Below are 15,755 nucleotides of genomic sequence, written 5' to 3' on the forward strand. Positions count from 1 at the left end.
TTCTATAAACCAAGTAGTTTACAACTTGAATTACAAATGTGGGAACCAAGTTAACCCCGGCAGTTGGAGGCTCCGCGCTGTTTTCCTGATACGCGCGCTTTTTCTGGTTTCCAACCAGGCTTTCCTATTGGACCAGCCTGGCGCTTACTCAAGCTGAAAACCAGCTGACAATGGTCCTGCAGTGTAGAGTTGCGTACCAAGCACGCAACTATACCACCCACAGTTATGTTAGGGTGAGTCACATGACCACCCACCACTCTACCCCCTACTATTTTTTAAGGATGTACTAGCACTGTCCCCCCTTTGATTGTTTTATGCAAAATGTCTCTTGACGTTTTGCAGCTAAGCTTACAACTTTGAGAACCCAGTATGTGATAGCCAGATGTCTCAAAAGCCTTACATGTAGCTCTATAATTATTTTTAATCACAACATTGCGTGTACTCAACAAAACATTTGACCTATCTTGTTTGACCCACCTATGAACGCACCCTCAGTCTGGTGATCCAACACAGAAGATTAGCCACTGCTGACCAAGCATGAAACAATCAACAAGCGCACCAGTTTGCAAGAACAGCAACTGACTTGGGATCTTTGATTATGTACATAGATTTGCAAAATCACTAATATATACAGATAATATTACTACATACAAACACACTGGCTACAGCTGAGGTGGGAGTGTGCGTTTGGTCACCATCACTGGCACTTGCTCAATAGCTTTGTGGTTGTGATCAACCATGGGGCCGGTTCAACAAGGGCAAGTAATGCAAAAGAGATTAGAATATTGAGGGAGAGGAACTTGTTGAGTGTGTTCATAGCAAGCATACAAGAATCTAGGAACAGTCAGATCATTGCCACTGAGTCACAGACAAAAAACAAGTTTATCTTTGTTGTCATCATACTTGTTGTCTGAGTCTCTGCGGCGCTGCAATACTTGACAGGGGTAAGGAGTTAAGTTGCTGCAGCTACATAGCACATATATATATATATATATATTCAATGGCCCAAGAGGTGCATACATCAAGTGTCATGCACAGAATAGATTTGGGAGTATATGTGCAATTTATTTTGATTATGATTTCAGAAACAAAGTCTATTTTACATGGACCATTCCTTATGGAAAGGCAATAGATGAGGTCCAAGCACTAGCACAGCCTCCGCTGTGCGGGCCAAGTCCGTCCTGTCCTGACGGAACAATTTAGGACAACAAATTTAGAAGAAATCCTTACAGAAATGTACCCATTGGCTGCCTTTCTGTAACAATTCTAGAACGTCCTGGACGTTCTAAAAGTCAGTTTAGAAATGAGGCCCAGTCCAGATGCAGATCACACCATGGAACTTGGTGTGGAATGCGCTTGGACGCAGATTTGGATATTGGAGGGGGGGGGTTTTAAACTTCTAAAATCTTTTTTTAGAGAGGGGGGTATCTCCCCCTTTTATTTTGTAAAGCACGTATCAAGCTTTAGAATGGAACAAGATCAAGCTGATAAGATAAGGCCCTGAAGATTTGTAACCAAATTGGGAGTTTGGCGCTTTGCAGTGACTGCATATATTCCAACAGTAATTACAATATATTAGAGACAGGGGATAGGGGTGGTGCAAACAAAAAGCAGCCTCCCTTGTCCTCAGTCCTCTGCGCTCTCCCACCTGTACAAACTTGCTCCCCACTCACCGCTTCAATATGCCTGCTGAGAACGCGTGATCCAACCCCAGGCCCTTGCAGAAAGGCAAGGGCCACGCCAATGTGCCTCCTGAGCCCAAGTGTCCTCTTTGTAGTCAAAGCATTTAAGGGAGTTCATTGTACCAAGTTATTCAATTACATCCTTGAGCTGTTATACAGCCCTTTATATACTTTTGTAGCTTCATATATGACATATGATAACATATGCCTGCATACACTGGATAATTGGGGCGGACTTGGTACAGGAGTAAAATTGAATTCAATTAAAAATTTACTTTTAGAACGCAATTTCTATTTGCATGGGCCATGGCTTACAGAAAGGCATTTTGGACAGGTCTACTTGTTGGACCAAGCTTGCACAGCCTCCTGTGTGCGGGCCAATTCCAAGCCATCCCAGCAGACCATTTTAGGAGACCAATTATTTCTAAAATCCTTATGGAAAGACACCCATTCTATGTCTTTCTACAGGGGGCCCTATGGCTTGTTATACAATATAATATTATTAAGCACTTGCCAGTGAATTGCTATACAGATTTTCAAATTGTTACTTTTTTGCGTCAACAGAGTGATTACTAGCTGAGAGTTTTGATGCTTTCAGACGGAACACCTTCCTCTGTGAGCTTCCACCTCCTGTGACTACTGAGTGCCCAGATGTAGTAGGTGCTGTGGAGCTAGACCCAGGCTGTAATTGCAACAGCTGCTCCGGTGTAGCAGTAGCTGCTCTTGGCTGCGCACTTCCAGATGGCCTGGGAACAATTGGTGCTTGTCTTGAAGAGCTACCACTGGCAGCTGGATCTGTACGTGTTGGCATGCTGCTTGGTGGATCCATGGATGGTGCTGTGCGCTTCTTGGCTGGCGCCAATATTGGCCCTTGAACAGATAACGTGTGTCAACCTTAGCAGAAAATGTGTTTAAATGAATCCATACCTGTCGCAGATAAAGGCTGACTTGGCTGTGTTGTTGCCACAGCCACCAATGACGGGTCAGAAGAAGAGTGATCAAGTCTTGCCTTTTTTGCATGGAACTTAGTCTTTTGTTGACTACTGGCCACCATTGTCCGGGCACCAATGGCATTTGGTGTAGTGGTAGGTACACCCTGGGATACTTCACAACGTTAATATTCTCTTTGCACTCCGCAATCAATATCCAAGAAGAACTTACTCAACAACTCATCAGTCTGTTCTGTGCTTCCTGTTGATAATGTTGGAAGAGGTTGCATGCTCTGTGTTGTAGGGACTACTGTCAGAATACGTTGCTCCTGATCAGCAATGGTCAAACTTTATCTAGGCTGGAGCAACGTACAATTGCTTGAGGGAGCACCAGAAACCTGTGATCCCAGTGCCTTGGCTAGGGCTAGCTTTTGAACAGCATTTGCATCTCGAGAGCATTGTTCATTTTGGCTTTTTCTCTTGCGTGGCCCAGCTTTGGAAGTGGATGGTTTTGTACCCTTTGTTGAAGGGACTGCAGGGATCTCCTCCAAGTCAAGCTCATCGTGATCATTGGAGTGTGGCTGAGCGATTTCCAAGTACACAGTTTGCAAGGTTCTTTGCGAGCTCAGGAAATGGTTAGAGAGCTGTGCCTTACTATCTGCGTAAACATTCAGGGCCAGATCAATTCCCTCTGGCGCCATGATGTTGTATACAGCTACATCTTGCAGCTGCCCAGGGCAATCAACGCGACCCATGATTTGGTCAAGCTCAAGCCCAGACCAAACACTGCTCTGCAGATGGGAAAATTTGTTAGACAAACTGAGTGATGCAAACATTGAGCCATACATACTACAATGATCACAACTGAGGCTTCCACCAAGTTGAGACCAGCTGAGCCTACATTGCTGATGATCATGATTCGGCATGATGGGTCGTTGGCAAACTTCTCAACAGACCGTTGACGCTTGGTGGTAGCCATAGAGCCGTTGTACGTCACATAGTCTTTTTCTTTGAGAGTGAGCATCTGATATAATTTTCAGTCATCAAACGTGAAGCTACAAATAACTTGCAAGAAATAAGAGCACTGACCTTTGCAATGAGTGCTTGGTGCTGCTGAAATTCCACGTATATGAGAAACTTCCGCGGCTTCTTGCTGGGCAAAGGTTCTTGCACAAGCCTTGCTTTATCTAGCGTACCATCCTCAAGCAATGCAACGGGTTTGGGGTTGCCAATCCAGAACCACTCAATCAGTCCCATGACACATTGCATCCTTGTGGACATCTTCTGGGGCAGGTTCTCCACTGTCCAGTCATCGGTGACTTTGTTTGTCAAGGTACCACAATCAAGCTCCTGAGCCTGCTCTTCCAGCCGTAGCGCTCCCAGCTTAGCCAGCATGCCAGCAAACTTCTGTTCTATCAGGAAGTTCTGATTTGAGATTTGTAAGTATTGGTGTAATCAGCTTATATGGGAAAGCAAATTTGACTCACATGCCACCTGACATTCTTGCAATCGCTCTGTTCCACCTCCCCCTGTGCCTGAGACCCATTCCATGCATTCTCATCTACATCCTCATCCTCATCGTCACCCACATTGTCCTGCGCTCGCTTTCTTTTTGTCTCTTGGCAGCCTTAGCCTTTTGCGCCAGTTTTGTTCTGTTATAAATCATCAACAAAGTCAGTTGTTGTGTGATAGAATACGGAGGCAGGAGATTATATCTGAGAGAAAGGCAAAAAAGGGTGAGACATACTTTTTGCTCTTCTGCTGTGTGTGCTCTTGATTGATGACCCGTTGCATTTCCTTCTCTTCTTCATTCATGGGTGCCCAAGCAATGAACTTCTGTACAAACGGGAGATCCAAGATTCGTTATTACAAAGTACTAGGTTGTTGGTAGGTTGAACCAAGCTACACTGCAGGGTGATCCAAGCTACACTGCAGGGTGATCCAAGCTACACTGCAGGGTGGCCCAAGCTACACTGCAGGGTGAACTGTGAGATGGCACAGGGTGGGAACCAGGTGGACACAACCCACATATGGTGTTAGGGTGGATTATAGGGAAAGCATCAGCCCTCCTACAAAAAGTTGCGTACTTTACACACAGCAATACCACCATCCCCTAAGTTAGGGTGAGTCATGTGACAACTGACCACCCATGCCACACAGAATTGCGTACCACATGCAGAAGTATAGCACCATGGTCAATGTTAGGGTGAGTCACATGATCAATGATTACTCCTTGTACTCACAGTTGTGTACCAAGTACGCAGCTATATGACCCACAATCATGTTAGGGTGAGTCACATGACCACCCATCACTCTACTCATGCAGAGTTGCGTACTTGGTACGCAACTATATCACACACAATTGTGTTAGGGTGAGTCACATGACCACCCACCACTCTACTCATGCGGGGTTGCGTACGCAACTATATTGCACACAACTGTGCTAGGGTGAGTCACGTGGCCATCCACCGCTCTACTCATGTAGAGTTGCGTACCAAGTACGCAACTATATCACACACAGTTATGTTAGGGTGAGTCACATGACCACCCACCGCTCTACTTGTGCAGAGTTGCATACCAAGTACGCAACTATATCACACACAATTGTGTTAGGGTGAGTCACGTGACCATCCACTGCACTACTCATGCAGAGTTGCGTACCAAGTACACAACTATACCACACACAACTGTGTTAGGGTGAGTCACGTGACCATCCACCGCTCTACTCATGTAGAGTTGCGTACCAAGTACGCAACTATACCACCCACAGTTATGTGAGGGTGAGTCACATGACCACCCACCACTCTACTTGTGCAGAGTTGCGTACCAAGTACGCAACTATACCACCCACAGTTATGTTAGGGTGAGTCATGTGACCACCCACCACACTACTCATGCAGAGTTGCGTACTTGGTACGCAACTATACCACCCACAGTTATGTTAGGGTGAATCATGTGACCCTCCACCACACTACTCATGCAGAGTTGCGTACTTGGTACGCAACTATATCACACACAATTGTGTTAGGGTGAGTCACGTGACCACCCACTGCACTACTCATGCAGAGTTGCGTACTTGGTACGCAACTATACCACCCACAGTTATGTGAGGGTGAGTCACATGACCACCCACCACTCTACTCATGCGGAGTTGCGTATGCAACTATAGCGCACACAGTTATGTTAGGGTGAGTCATGTGACCCTCCACCGCACTACTCATGGAGAGTTGCGTACTTGGTACGCAACTATACCACCCACAGTTATGTTAGGGTGAGTCACGTGACCATCCACCGCTCTACTTGTGCAGAGTTGCATACTTGGTACGCAACTATACCACCCACAGTTATATTAGGGTGAATCATGTGACCATCCACTGCACTACTCATGCAGAGATGCGTACTTGGTATGCAACTATATCACACACAATTGTGTTAGGGTGAGTCACATGACCATCCACCGCACTACTCATGCAGAGTTGCGTACCAAGTACGCAACTATATCACACACAACTGTGCTAGGGTGAGTCATGTGACCCTCCACCGCACTACTCATGGAGAGTTGCGTACCAAGTACGCAACTATACCACCCACAGTTATGTTAGGGTGAGTCACATGACCACCCACCACTCTACTTGTGCAGAGTTGCGTACCAAGTACGCAACTATACCACCCACAGTTATGTTAGGGTGAGTCATGTGACCCTCCACCGCACTACTCATGCAGAATTGCGTACTTGGTATGCAACTATACCACACACAACTGTGTTAGGGTGAGTCACGTGGCCATCCACTGCTCTACTCATGTAGAGTTGCGTACCAAGTACGCAACTATATCACACACAATTGTGTTAGGGTGAGTCACGTGACCACCCACCACACTACTCATGCAGAGTTGCGTACTTGGTACGCAACTATACCACCCACAGTTATGTGAGGGTGAGTCACATGACCACCCACTGCTCTACTCATGCAGAGTTGTGTGCGCAACTATACCGCACACAGTTATGTTAGGGTGAGTCATGTGACCCTCCACCACACTACTCATGGAGAGTTGCGTACCAAGTACGCAACTATACCACCCACAGTTATGTTGGGGTGAATAATGTGACCACCCACCACACTACGCACGCAGAGATGCGTACTTGGTACGCAACTATATCACACACAATTGTGTTAGGGTGAGTCACGTGACCATCCACCGCACTACTCATGCAGAGTTGCGTACTTGGTACGCAACTATACCACCCACAGTTATGTGAGGGTGAGTCACATGACCACCCGCCACTCTACTTGTGCAGAGTTGCGTACCAAGTACGCAACTATATCACACACAATTGTGTTAGGGTGAGTCACGTGACCATCCACTGCACTACTCATGCAGAGTTGCGTACCAAGTACGCAACTATACCACACACAACTGTGTTAGGGTGAGTCACGTGACCATCCACCGCTCTACTCATGTAGAGTTGCGTACCAAGTACGCAACTATAGCGCACACAGTTATGTTAGGGTGAGTCATGTGACCCTCCACCGCACTACTCATGGAGAGTTGCGTACTTGGTACGCAACTATACCACCCACAGCTACATTAGGGTGAGTCACATGACCATCCACCACTCTACTTGTGCAGAGTTGCGTACTTGGTACGCAACTATACCACCCACAGTTATGTTAGGGTGAATCATGTGACCATCCACTGCACTACTCATGCAGAGTTGCGTACCAAGTACGCAACTATACCACACACAACTGTGTTAGGGTGAGTCACATGACCATCCACTGCTCTACTCATGTAGAGTTGCGTACCAAGTACGCAACTATATCACACACAGTTATGTTAGGGTGAATCATGTGACCATCCACCGCTCTACTCATGTAGAGTTGCGTACCAAGTACGCAACTATATCACACACAATTGTGTTAGGGTGAGTCACGTGACCACCCACTGCACTGCTCATGCAGAGTTGCATACTTGGTACGCAACTATACCACCCACAGTTATGTGAGGGAGGACCCCCAATTATCCTGGGGGAGGCTTCTTTGGCTTCCACATATCACGTGCAGGTCCACTCTCTGGGTGATTGTTTTTCTGGGTGCTAACACCGTCAAACAATCAATTTTGATTGTGATGGTATTCAACTCGCGTTGTTGTTTGGGAGTTAGGTAGCGTTCCTGGTACATTTAGCTACTGTATTTACTAGTCTAAATTAAAATCAATTGTTTTCATCCTCTGTTTTGAGTTTGAAGTCCCAGGTATATGCGCTTGCATTTTGTTCAGGATTACTAAGGCTCGGGGAACTTCTGTTGTTTTCCCATGCCAAAAAATTTAGCTGTTCTTAGCGTATTGCGTGATCATTGTTAGAGTTGGAGCTCGTTTGCAATCATCCTTAAAACTCGTACACATACTATGGCAAGTTTAGGCAAACTATCCGCGCGTAATATCATTCGGCCTGGGAAGGATATAATCAAACGGAATAGCGCGCTGTCCGCCCCTAGTACTTTCTTAGATTTACTCCCTGCCTTTGATACTCCGGGTCTTTTGTCTGGATTCTGTCGGAAAAACAGCTTGTACTTGGGAGAGGTAAGTCTTGTTTCAATCGTATATGGACAAGTTCAAACTGAATATTATAGTTATGGCTATATACATCAAGGAGGGTGGATACAATGGGATGAACCTATGGGTCCCCCAAACCAACCATCTTGGCCATATCTCATATGTCGCCGTCCAAATCTATCAGAAGATTGGATTGCGGGCCAAGTACCGGGCTATACATCTTGGTCGGCCGATGGAGATCCCCTACTACCAACTGGTACCAACAAATGAGCTCTTGATGCGCGTCGGCATTGTAAACACACCAGGCTCGGAAACTGAGGACGTGGAGTTGAAGGATTGCCACATTCTCAAGGATAGGAATGAACTGACGCGACTTTTACCTGAGCTAGAGAAGGCCGGCATACCGCGAGTGGGCTCAAAAACTGGAGCGGGGTCATAAAAAAAAATATGTATATATTTAGAGATAAATACATTTAAGCGCCGGGCACATACGGCCCAAGGCATCATTCAACTTCCGGACATGGAAGGCTTGGGGTCCAAGGCATCTTTGGGTTCCGGACATGAGTCCTATGAGCGGCCGCCAAAAAGCTTCCGGATATGAACACTAGTAGAGGGCCGGATTTCCAAAGAAGCCTCCCTTGTGATAATTGGGGGTCCTTGTGAGGGTGAGTCACATGACCACCCACCGCTCTACCCCCTACTATTTTTTAAGGATGTACTAGCGCTGTCCCCCCTTTGATTGTTTTATGCAAAATGTCTCTTGACGTTTTGCAGCTAAGCTTACAACTTTGAGAACCCAGTATGTGATAGCCAGATGTCTCAAAAACCTTACATGTAGCTCTATAATTATTTTTAATCAAAACATTGCGTGTACTCAACAAAACATTTGACCTATCTTGTTTGACCCACCTATGAACGCACCCTCAGTCTGGTGATCCAACACAGAAGATTAGCCACTGCTGACCAAGCATGAAACAATCAACAAGCGCACCAGTTTGCAAGAACAGCAACTGACTTGGGATCTTTGATCATGTACATAGATTTTCAATTATGATTTTATAAGTAAAGTCTATTTTACATGGACCATTCCTTACGGAAAGGCAATACATGAAGTCCAAGCGCTAGCACAGCCTCTGCTGTGCGGGCCAAGTCCGTCCCGTCCTGACGGAACAATTTAGGACAACAAATTTAGAAGAAATCCTTACAGAAACGTACCCATTGGCTGCCTTTCTGTAACAATTTTAGAACATCCCGGACATTCTAAAAGTCAGTTTAGAAATGAGGCCCAGTCCAGATGCAGATCACACCGTGGAACTTGGTGTGGAATGCGCTCGGACGCAGATTTGGATATTGGAGGGGGGGTGTTTTAAACGTCTAAAATCTTTTTTTAGAGAGGGGGGGTATCCCCCCCTTCTATTTTGTAAAGCACGTATCAAGCTTTAGAATGGAACAAGATCAAGCTGATAAGATAAGGCCCTGAAGATTTGTAACCAAATTGGGAGTTTGGCGCTTTGCAGTGACTGCATATATTCCAACAGTAATTACAATATATTAGAGACAGGGGATAGGGGCGGCGCAAACAAAAAGCAGCCTCCCCTATCCTCAGTCCTCTGCGCTCTCCCACCTGTACAAACTTGCTCCCCACTCACCACTTCAATATGCCTGCTGAGAACGCGTGATCCAACCCCAGGCCCTTGCGGAAAAGCAAGGGCCACGCCAATGCGCCTCTTGAGCCCAAGTGTCCTCTTCATAGTCAAAGCATTTAAGGGAGTTCATTGTACCGAGTTATTCAATTACATCCTTGAGCTGTTATACACCCTTTTGTATACTTTTGCAGCTTCATATATGATGTATGATAACATATGCCCGCATACACTGGATAATTGGGGCGGACTTGGTACAGGAGTAAAATTGAATTCAATTAAAAATTTACTTTTAGAACGCAATTTCTATTTGCATGGGCCATGGCTTACAGAAAGGCATTTTGGACAGGTCTACTTGTTGGACCAAGCTTGCACAGCCTCCTGCGTGCAGGCCAATTCCAAGCCATCCCGGCAGACCATTTTAGGAGACCAATTATTTCTAAAATCCTTACAGAAAGACACCCATTCTATGTCTTTCTACAGGGGGCCCTATGGCTTGTTATACAATATAATATTATTAAGCACTTGCCAGTGAATTGCTATACAGATTTTCAAATTGTTACTTTTTTGCGTCAACAGAGTGATTACTAGCTGAGAGTTTTGATGCTTTCAGACGGAACACCTTCCTCTGTGAGCTTCCACCTCCTGTGACTACTGAGTGCCCAGATGTAGTAGGTGCTGTGGAGCTAGACCCAGGCTGTAATTGCAACAGCTGCTCTGGTGTAGCAGTAGCTGCTCTTGGCTGCGCACTTCCAGATGGCCTGGGAACAATTGGTGCTTGTCTTGAAGAGCTACCACTGGCAGCTGGATCTGTACGTGTTGGCATGCTGCTTGGTGGATCCATGGATGGTGCTGTGCGCTTCTTGGCTGGCACCAATATTGGCCCTTGAACAGATAACGTGTGTCAACCTTGGCAGAAAATGTGTTTAAATGAATCCATACCTGTCGCAGATAAAGGCTGACTTGGCTGTGCTGTTGCCGCAGCCACCAATGACAGGTCAGAAGAAGAGTGACCAAGTCTTGCCTTTTTTGCATGGAACTTAGTCTTCTGTTGACTACTGGCCACCATTGTCCGGGCACCAATGGCATTTGGTGTAGTGGTAGGTACACCCTGGGATACTTCACAACGTTAATATTCTCTTTGCACTCCGCAATCAATATCCAAGAAGAACTTACTCAACAACTCATCAGTTTGTTCTGTGCTTCCTGTTGATGATGTTGGAAGAGGTTGCATGCTCTGTGTCATAGGGACTACTGTCAGAATACATTGCTCCTGATCAGCAATGGTCAAGCTTTATCTAGGCTGGAGCAACGTACAATTGCTTGAGGGAGCACCGGAAACCTGTGATCCCAGTGCCTTGGCTAGGGCTAGCTTTTGAACAGCATTTGCATCTTGAGAGCATTGTTCATTTTGGCTTTTTCTCTTGCGTGGCCCAGCTTTGGAAGTGGATGGTTTTGTACCCTTTGTTGAAGAGACTGCAGGGATCTCCTCCAAGTCAAGCTCATCGTGATCATTGGAGTGTGGCTGAGCAATTTCCGAGTACACAGTTTGCAAGGTTCTTTGCGAGCTCAGGAAATGGTTAGAGAGCTGTGCCTTACTATCTGCGTAAACATTCAGGGCCAGATCAATTCCCTCTGGCGCCATGATGTTGTATACAGCTACATCTCGCAGCTGCCCAGGGCGATCAACGCGACCCATGATTTGGTCAAGCTCAAGCCCAGACCAAACACTGCTCTGCAGATGGGAAAATTTGTTAGACAAACTGAGTGATGCAAACATTGAGCCATACATACTACAATGATCACAACTGAGGCTTCCACCAAGTTGAGACCAGCTGAGCCTACATTGCTGATGATCATGATTCGGCATGATGGGTCGTTGGCAAACTTCTCAACAGACCGTTGACGCTTGGTGGTAGCCATAGAGCCGTTGTACGTCACATAGTCTTTTTCTTTGAGAGTGAGCATCTGATATAATTTTCAGTCATCAAACATGAAGTTACAAATAACTTGCAAGAAATAAGAGCACTGACCTTTGCAATGAGCGCTTGGTGCTGCTGAAATTCCACGTATATGAGAAACTTCCGCGGCTTCTTGCTGGGCAAAGGTTCTTGAACAAGCCTTGCTTTATCCAGCGTACCATCCTCAAGCAATGCAACGGGTTTGGGGTTGCCAATCCAGAACCACTCAATCAGTCCCATGACACATTGCATCCTTGTGGACATCTTCTGGGGCAGATTCTCCACTGTCCAGTCGTTGGTGACTTTGTTTGTCAAGGTACCACGATCAAGCTCCTGAGCCTGCTCTTCCAGCCGTAGCGCTCCCAGCTTAGCCAGCATGCCAGCAAACTTCTGTTCTATCAGGAAGTTCTGATTTGAGATTGGTAAGCGTTGGTGTAATCAGCTTATATGGGAAAGCAAATTTGACTTACATGCCACCTGACATTCTTGCAATCGCTCCGTTCCACCTCCCCTGTGCCTGAGACCCATTCCATGCATTCATCTACATCCTCATCCCCATTGTCACCCACATTGTCCTGCGCTCGCTTTCTTTTTTGTCTCTTGGCAGCCTTAGCCTTTTGCGCCAGTTCTGTTCTGTTATAAATCATCAACAAAGTCAGTTGTTGTGTGATAGAATACGGAGACAGGAGATTATATCTGAGAGAAAGGCAAAAAAGGGCAAGACATACTTTTTGCTCTTCTGCTGTGTGTGCTCTTGATTGATGACCCGTTGCATTTCTTTCTCTTCTTCATTCATGGGTGCCCAAGCAATGAACTTCTGTACAAACGGGAGATCCAAGATTCGTCTGCCCAAATAGTCTAAGGACTCATTTGTGCGACAAATCATGATGGGGAGAAGAAGCAAGCGCAACATGTTTAGTGGCTGCTTTGAGACATGAATCATATGGAGGATGCTCCGCTGGTCCTCAGCTGGTACTTGCTTTCCAGTTCTTCCTTGATCTTAGCAGCGCGGGGGTGTACAAGGGAATTTTGCCAAGTAAAAGTGCCGCTTGAAGCTCCCTTTCTACTGTGGCTTGAATCACCGCTGTGCTTGTAAGCCTCCAACTTTCATTACCAGTTGACAGCATTTCCTGCATCTCGTTCCAGACCTGAACTCCTTGCTCACCAAGCAATGGCTGGTAGCGCAGGTTTCGTCCAAGAGCAAGCAGGCACTAGTACGCACAGGCGTAACGTAATGTCAATGATGCGCTGGTGTATAACATAGTCAAATGACTTACTTTGAGCGACGTAAACAATGGTGTGGCGGTTGCTCCAATCACCAAGGACGAGGACTGATAATGAGCTGAACCCCTTGTTGAGTGTGACTGCTGTTTCAGAGATTGTGTATCTCGTCCACAGCTGCCACCCGAAAGCGCATTCCAAAGAGTGAGCCTGCATTGCTGATCCCTGCCTTGAAAACAGGTGTCTCGCCTTAGCTTTGTACTCCCTTGCATCTTTACCCTTGAATGCAGGAGGGAGCTGTAAGCACCGTTTTGCTTCCTTTGCAATAGCCTGATAAGGTCACCGGATTTATTTAATAGTTCTACCAGCATAGTCAATGAATGTACACTTACCGATAGGTCTGCAATGATAACCACTCGCCCTGCATGCTCCAAGTCTCGTCCAGCTGCACGCGGTATGGACCTGTTGGGTCACTGCAAAGCTCTCAAGGGTGCCGCTCTCAACTGAGTACCGGACAGGAACAAAACTACCAAGCTGGGTAAACTTCTTCCATTGCTCCATCCATTGATTGCCAAGTGTCCGCGGAGTAATGACAATTGATGGCAAATTTGGTATGGTCTTTTGGCCTGCAAAGTATGGCGAGCTTTGCTCTACAGGTCACAGAGTCAGAGTCAACCAAACAGCACATCAGCCACACAAACGCCACTCACCTTGGATAAACATGGGTGTTGCAAGACGCTCTTTGGCTGGCAGTTCCGTTGCTTATAGTAATGTTGGATCATGCTAATGACCCCAATGATTTGCACCGTCTTTCCAAGTCCAACATTGTCGCACAGTAAAGTTGGTTGGGCGCAATCGCCACTCTCTGTGTGAAAGCGCCTTCCAAGATTCTGAGAGTGCCTACCACTTGATGCCAAAACGGCACGCACGAGTTTTGGCCAGTGGAGCCATGTCTTTGGCGCTTTCACCAGTGCCAGGCTCTGCAAACGGAACTGATCCACACCTGGCAGTCCTAGCTGGGCCCACAAAGCCTCCGTGGACAAGGACTTGAGATGCGATACCCCAATATCCTCGCACCCATCCACCAAACTGTGGAGACCAGAGACACCAACTGTAGGGATAGGAAGCTCGGACTCGTCAAGACAGCCAACTCCATAGCAGTACTCCTCAACATAGTAAGCATAGGCAGCCTGCATTTCTTCTTCGCGGACCATCTTGAGTTGACTTGCTTTTAGATTTTGACGCCGCTGGTTCAAGAGTTCCTATAAGCAATAACTTACACACAAGCTGGTTGGTACTCACTCAGATCATCCTCAAGACTTCCAAACCCAAGACTTGACCATAACTGCTTCAGCGTACGTTCCCTGGACAGGAAGTGAAGCTCATCAACCTCCTTTGTCCCTATTGCTATCTTCCGCCAATCAGTCAAAGCCCTTGTTGCGTCACGCAATGCCTTGGGGATCTGAGCCTTTGAGCATCTATTATAACAATCCATTAGCTTGGCGTTTTCATGAAGCTTGGCTTGCTTACCTTCAGTTTACTGTGACCTTTTGCATTCTAGCACATGATGTGGTTACCTTACGCTTTAAGCTCCGCGCAAGGTTCTCATACTTGCGCTGTGCAAAGCAACGAATTGTAGGGATCAGCTCTGGGACAACAGTCCCACGACTGCTGACCCCTGCATCGCCAAATAGGGCTCGAGCCAAAGCTGCTTGCACATCTCGTTCTTCCAGCCTTGCATGGGTGTCAGCTATAGGCACCTGATGCTCAAGAACACGCTTGGTAGCTGGACGTTCCTGCGTGTATGATTGTGGTCAAATACTGAGACGTACTTGGTCATGTAAAACTCACCCTGTTTAAGCTTCTGTCATCCTTCCAGAGATCGGCAGGAGTAGCCCCAATCTTTCCCAAAGTCTCCTCCACTTGATTCATGACGCCGCCCTTCCTGTTGATTGCAGCCAATACCAGGTTGCGATACGCAGCATACCCATAAGGGTCCGGGCCACCTTTCTCGCCTCGAGTAGTGGACTTGATTGTCTTGCGGATTGGTATCTTCCTCACATAATCCGCCTTCCAGGTATCCCAGAAATATTGCAGGAAGCGTTCTGCAGCCTGACATGGAGCCCAAGTGCCTTCCGGCGATTTTCGGTGATCGAGGCTATTGAAGACTCGGGCATGGTGAGGCCCAGTTCCTTGCTTGAATCCAACTGTGGGTCACTGTCGCCAACTACATCAATCTCAGCATCGTAATAGTCCTCACTACCCTTTAGAGGAAACAGCCCAAAAAGCTCCCTCCACACGTTGCTTGTCCAGGGAGGGCAGGTTAACGGGTGTGACTCGTTCATAGCAGCAGCTTCGAACAGGTAGAGAACGGAGTGGGCAACGGGAGTCAAAGGCATGGTGAGGATCTAAGTGTGATGAAAGGATAAATGTGAGATAGTGGTGATAGACTGCTAAGTAGCTCAAGTAGTAGCTGGGACTGCAAAGATCACGTTTGGGGGTATTGCTACCTGCGAGCATTGGTTCTTTTGTATCATGGCCTCCAGGATTACAATCACATGTCTCATGGCGATCATAAGAAAGTGCTACCTTGTCTCAGACTTTGTCTGCTGGATCCTCAAAGCTCCGCTGTCATGCCAAGCCAATCAATACCGTTAAAGGAAGCAGTTTTCAGCTAAGGCATTACCCATATTAGGCATCTCAGCCGTATTCAATCTTTGGCTGTCCGTATCTACATTTGATTCTCTCAAGTGGGAACCCCCACAG

At 46.7% G+C, this 15,755-nt stretch overlaps 4 protein-coding genes across 4 annotated transcripts; 1 reads left to right on the top strand and 3 right to left on the bottom strand.

Annotated features, from left to right (window-relative positions):
- Nucleotides 1-2,226: 2,226 nt before the first annotated feature.
- On the bottom strand, nucleotides 2,227-4,426 carry RhiXN_08763 (Helicase conserved C-terminal domain; the record flags this gene model as incomplete). Its single annotated transcript, XM_043328579.1, has 8 exons — nucleotides 2,227-2,552; nucleotides 2,610-2,786; nucleotides 2,844-2,921; nucleotides 2,985-3,402; nucleotides 3,462-3,635; nucleotides 3,701-4,036; nucleotides 4,099-4,219; nucleotides 4,359-4,426. 8 exons carry the CDS (start codon nucleotides 4,424-4,426, stop codon nucleotides 2,227-2,229), a joined length of 1,698 nt encoding a protein of 565 aa, XP_043183964.1.
- Nucleotides 4,427-8,017: 3,591 nt separating this feature from the next.
- On the top strand, nucleotides 8,018-8,603 carry RhiXN_08764 (uncharacterized protein; the record flags this gene model as incomplete). Its single annotated transcript, XM_043328580.1, has 2 exons — nucleotides 8,018-8,191; nucleotides 8,262-8,603. 2 exons carry the CDS (start codon nucleotides 8,018-8,020, stop codon nucleotides 8,601-8,603), a joined length of 516 nt encoding a protein of 171 aa, XP_043183965.1.
- A 1,763-nt stretch (nucleotides 8,604-10,366) lies between these two features.
- RhiXN_08765 (Helicase conserved C-terminal domain) lies at nucleotides 10,367-12,654 on the bottom strand (the record flags this gene model as incomplete). Its single annotated transcript, XM_043328581.1, has 8 exons — nucleotides 10,367-10,692; nucleotides 10,750-10,926; nucleotides 10,984-11,061; nucleotides 11,125-11,542; nucleotides 11,602-11,775; nucleotides 11,841-12,176; nucleotides 12,239-12,401; nucleotides 12,497-12,654. 8 exons carry the CDS (start codon nucleotides 12,652-12,654, stop codon nucleotides 10,367-10,369), a joined length of 1,830 nt encoding a protein of 609 aa, XP_043183966.1.
- Nucleotides 12,655-12,733: 79 nt separating this feature from the next.
- Nucleotides 12,734-15,388, bottom strand: RhiXN_08766 (SNF2 family amino-terminal protein; the record flags this gene model as incomplete). The annotated part of the gene is made up of 10 exons (XM_043328582.1): nucleotides 12,734-12,979; nucleotides 13,046-13,319; nucleotides 13,382-13,451; nucleotides 13,501-13,639; nucleotides 13,700-14,217; nucleotides 14,292-14,457; nucleotides 14,520-14,536; nucleotides 14,572-14,785; nucleotides 14,841-15,059; nucleotides 15,107-15,388. The coding sequence occupies 10 exons, from the start codon at nucleotides 15,386-15,388 to the stop codon at nucleotides 12,734-12,736; spliced, it is 2,145 nt and encodes a 714-aa protein (XP_043183967.1).
- Between the last annotated feature and the right edge of the window lie 367 nt (nucleotides 15,389-15,755).

This window comes from Rhizoctonia solani, chromosome 10 (assembly GCF_016906535.1).
Source record: "Rhizoctonia solani chromosome 10, complete sequence".
In the NCBI taxonomy this organism is placed as follows: Eukaryota; Fungi; Basidiomycota; class Agaricomycetes; order Cantharellales; family Ceratobasidiaceae; genus Rhizoctonia; species Rhizoctonia solani.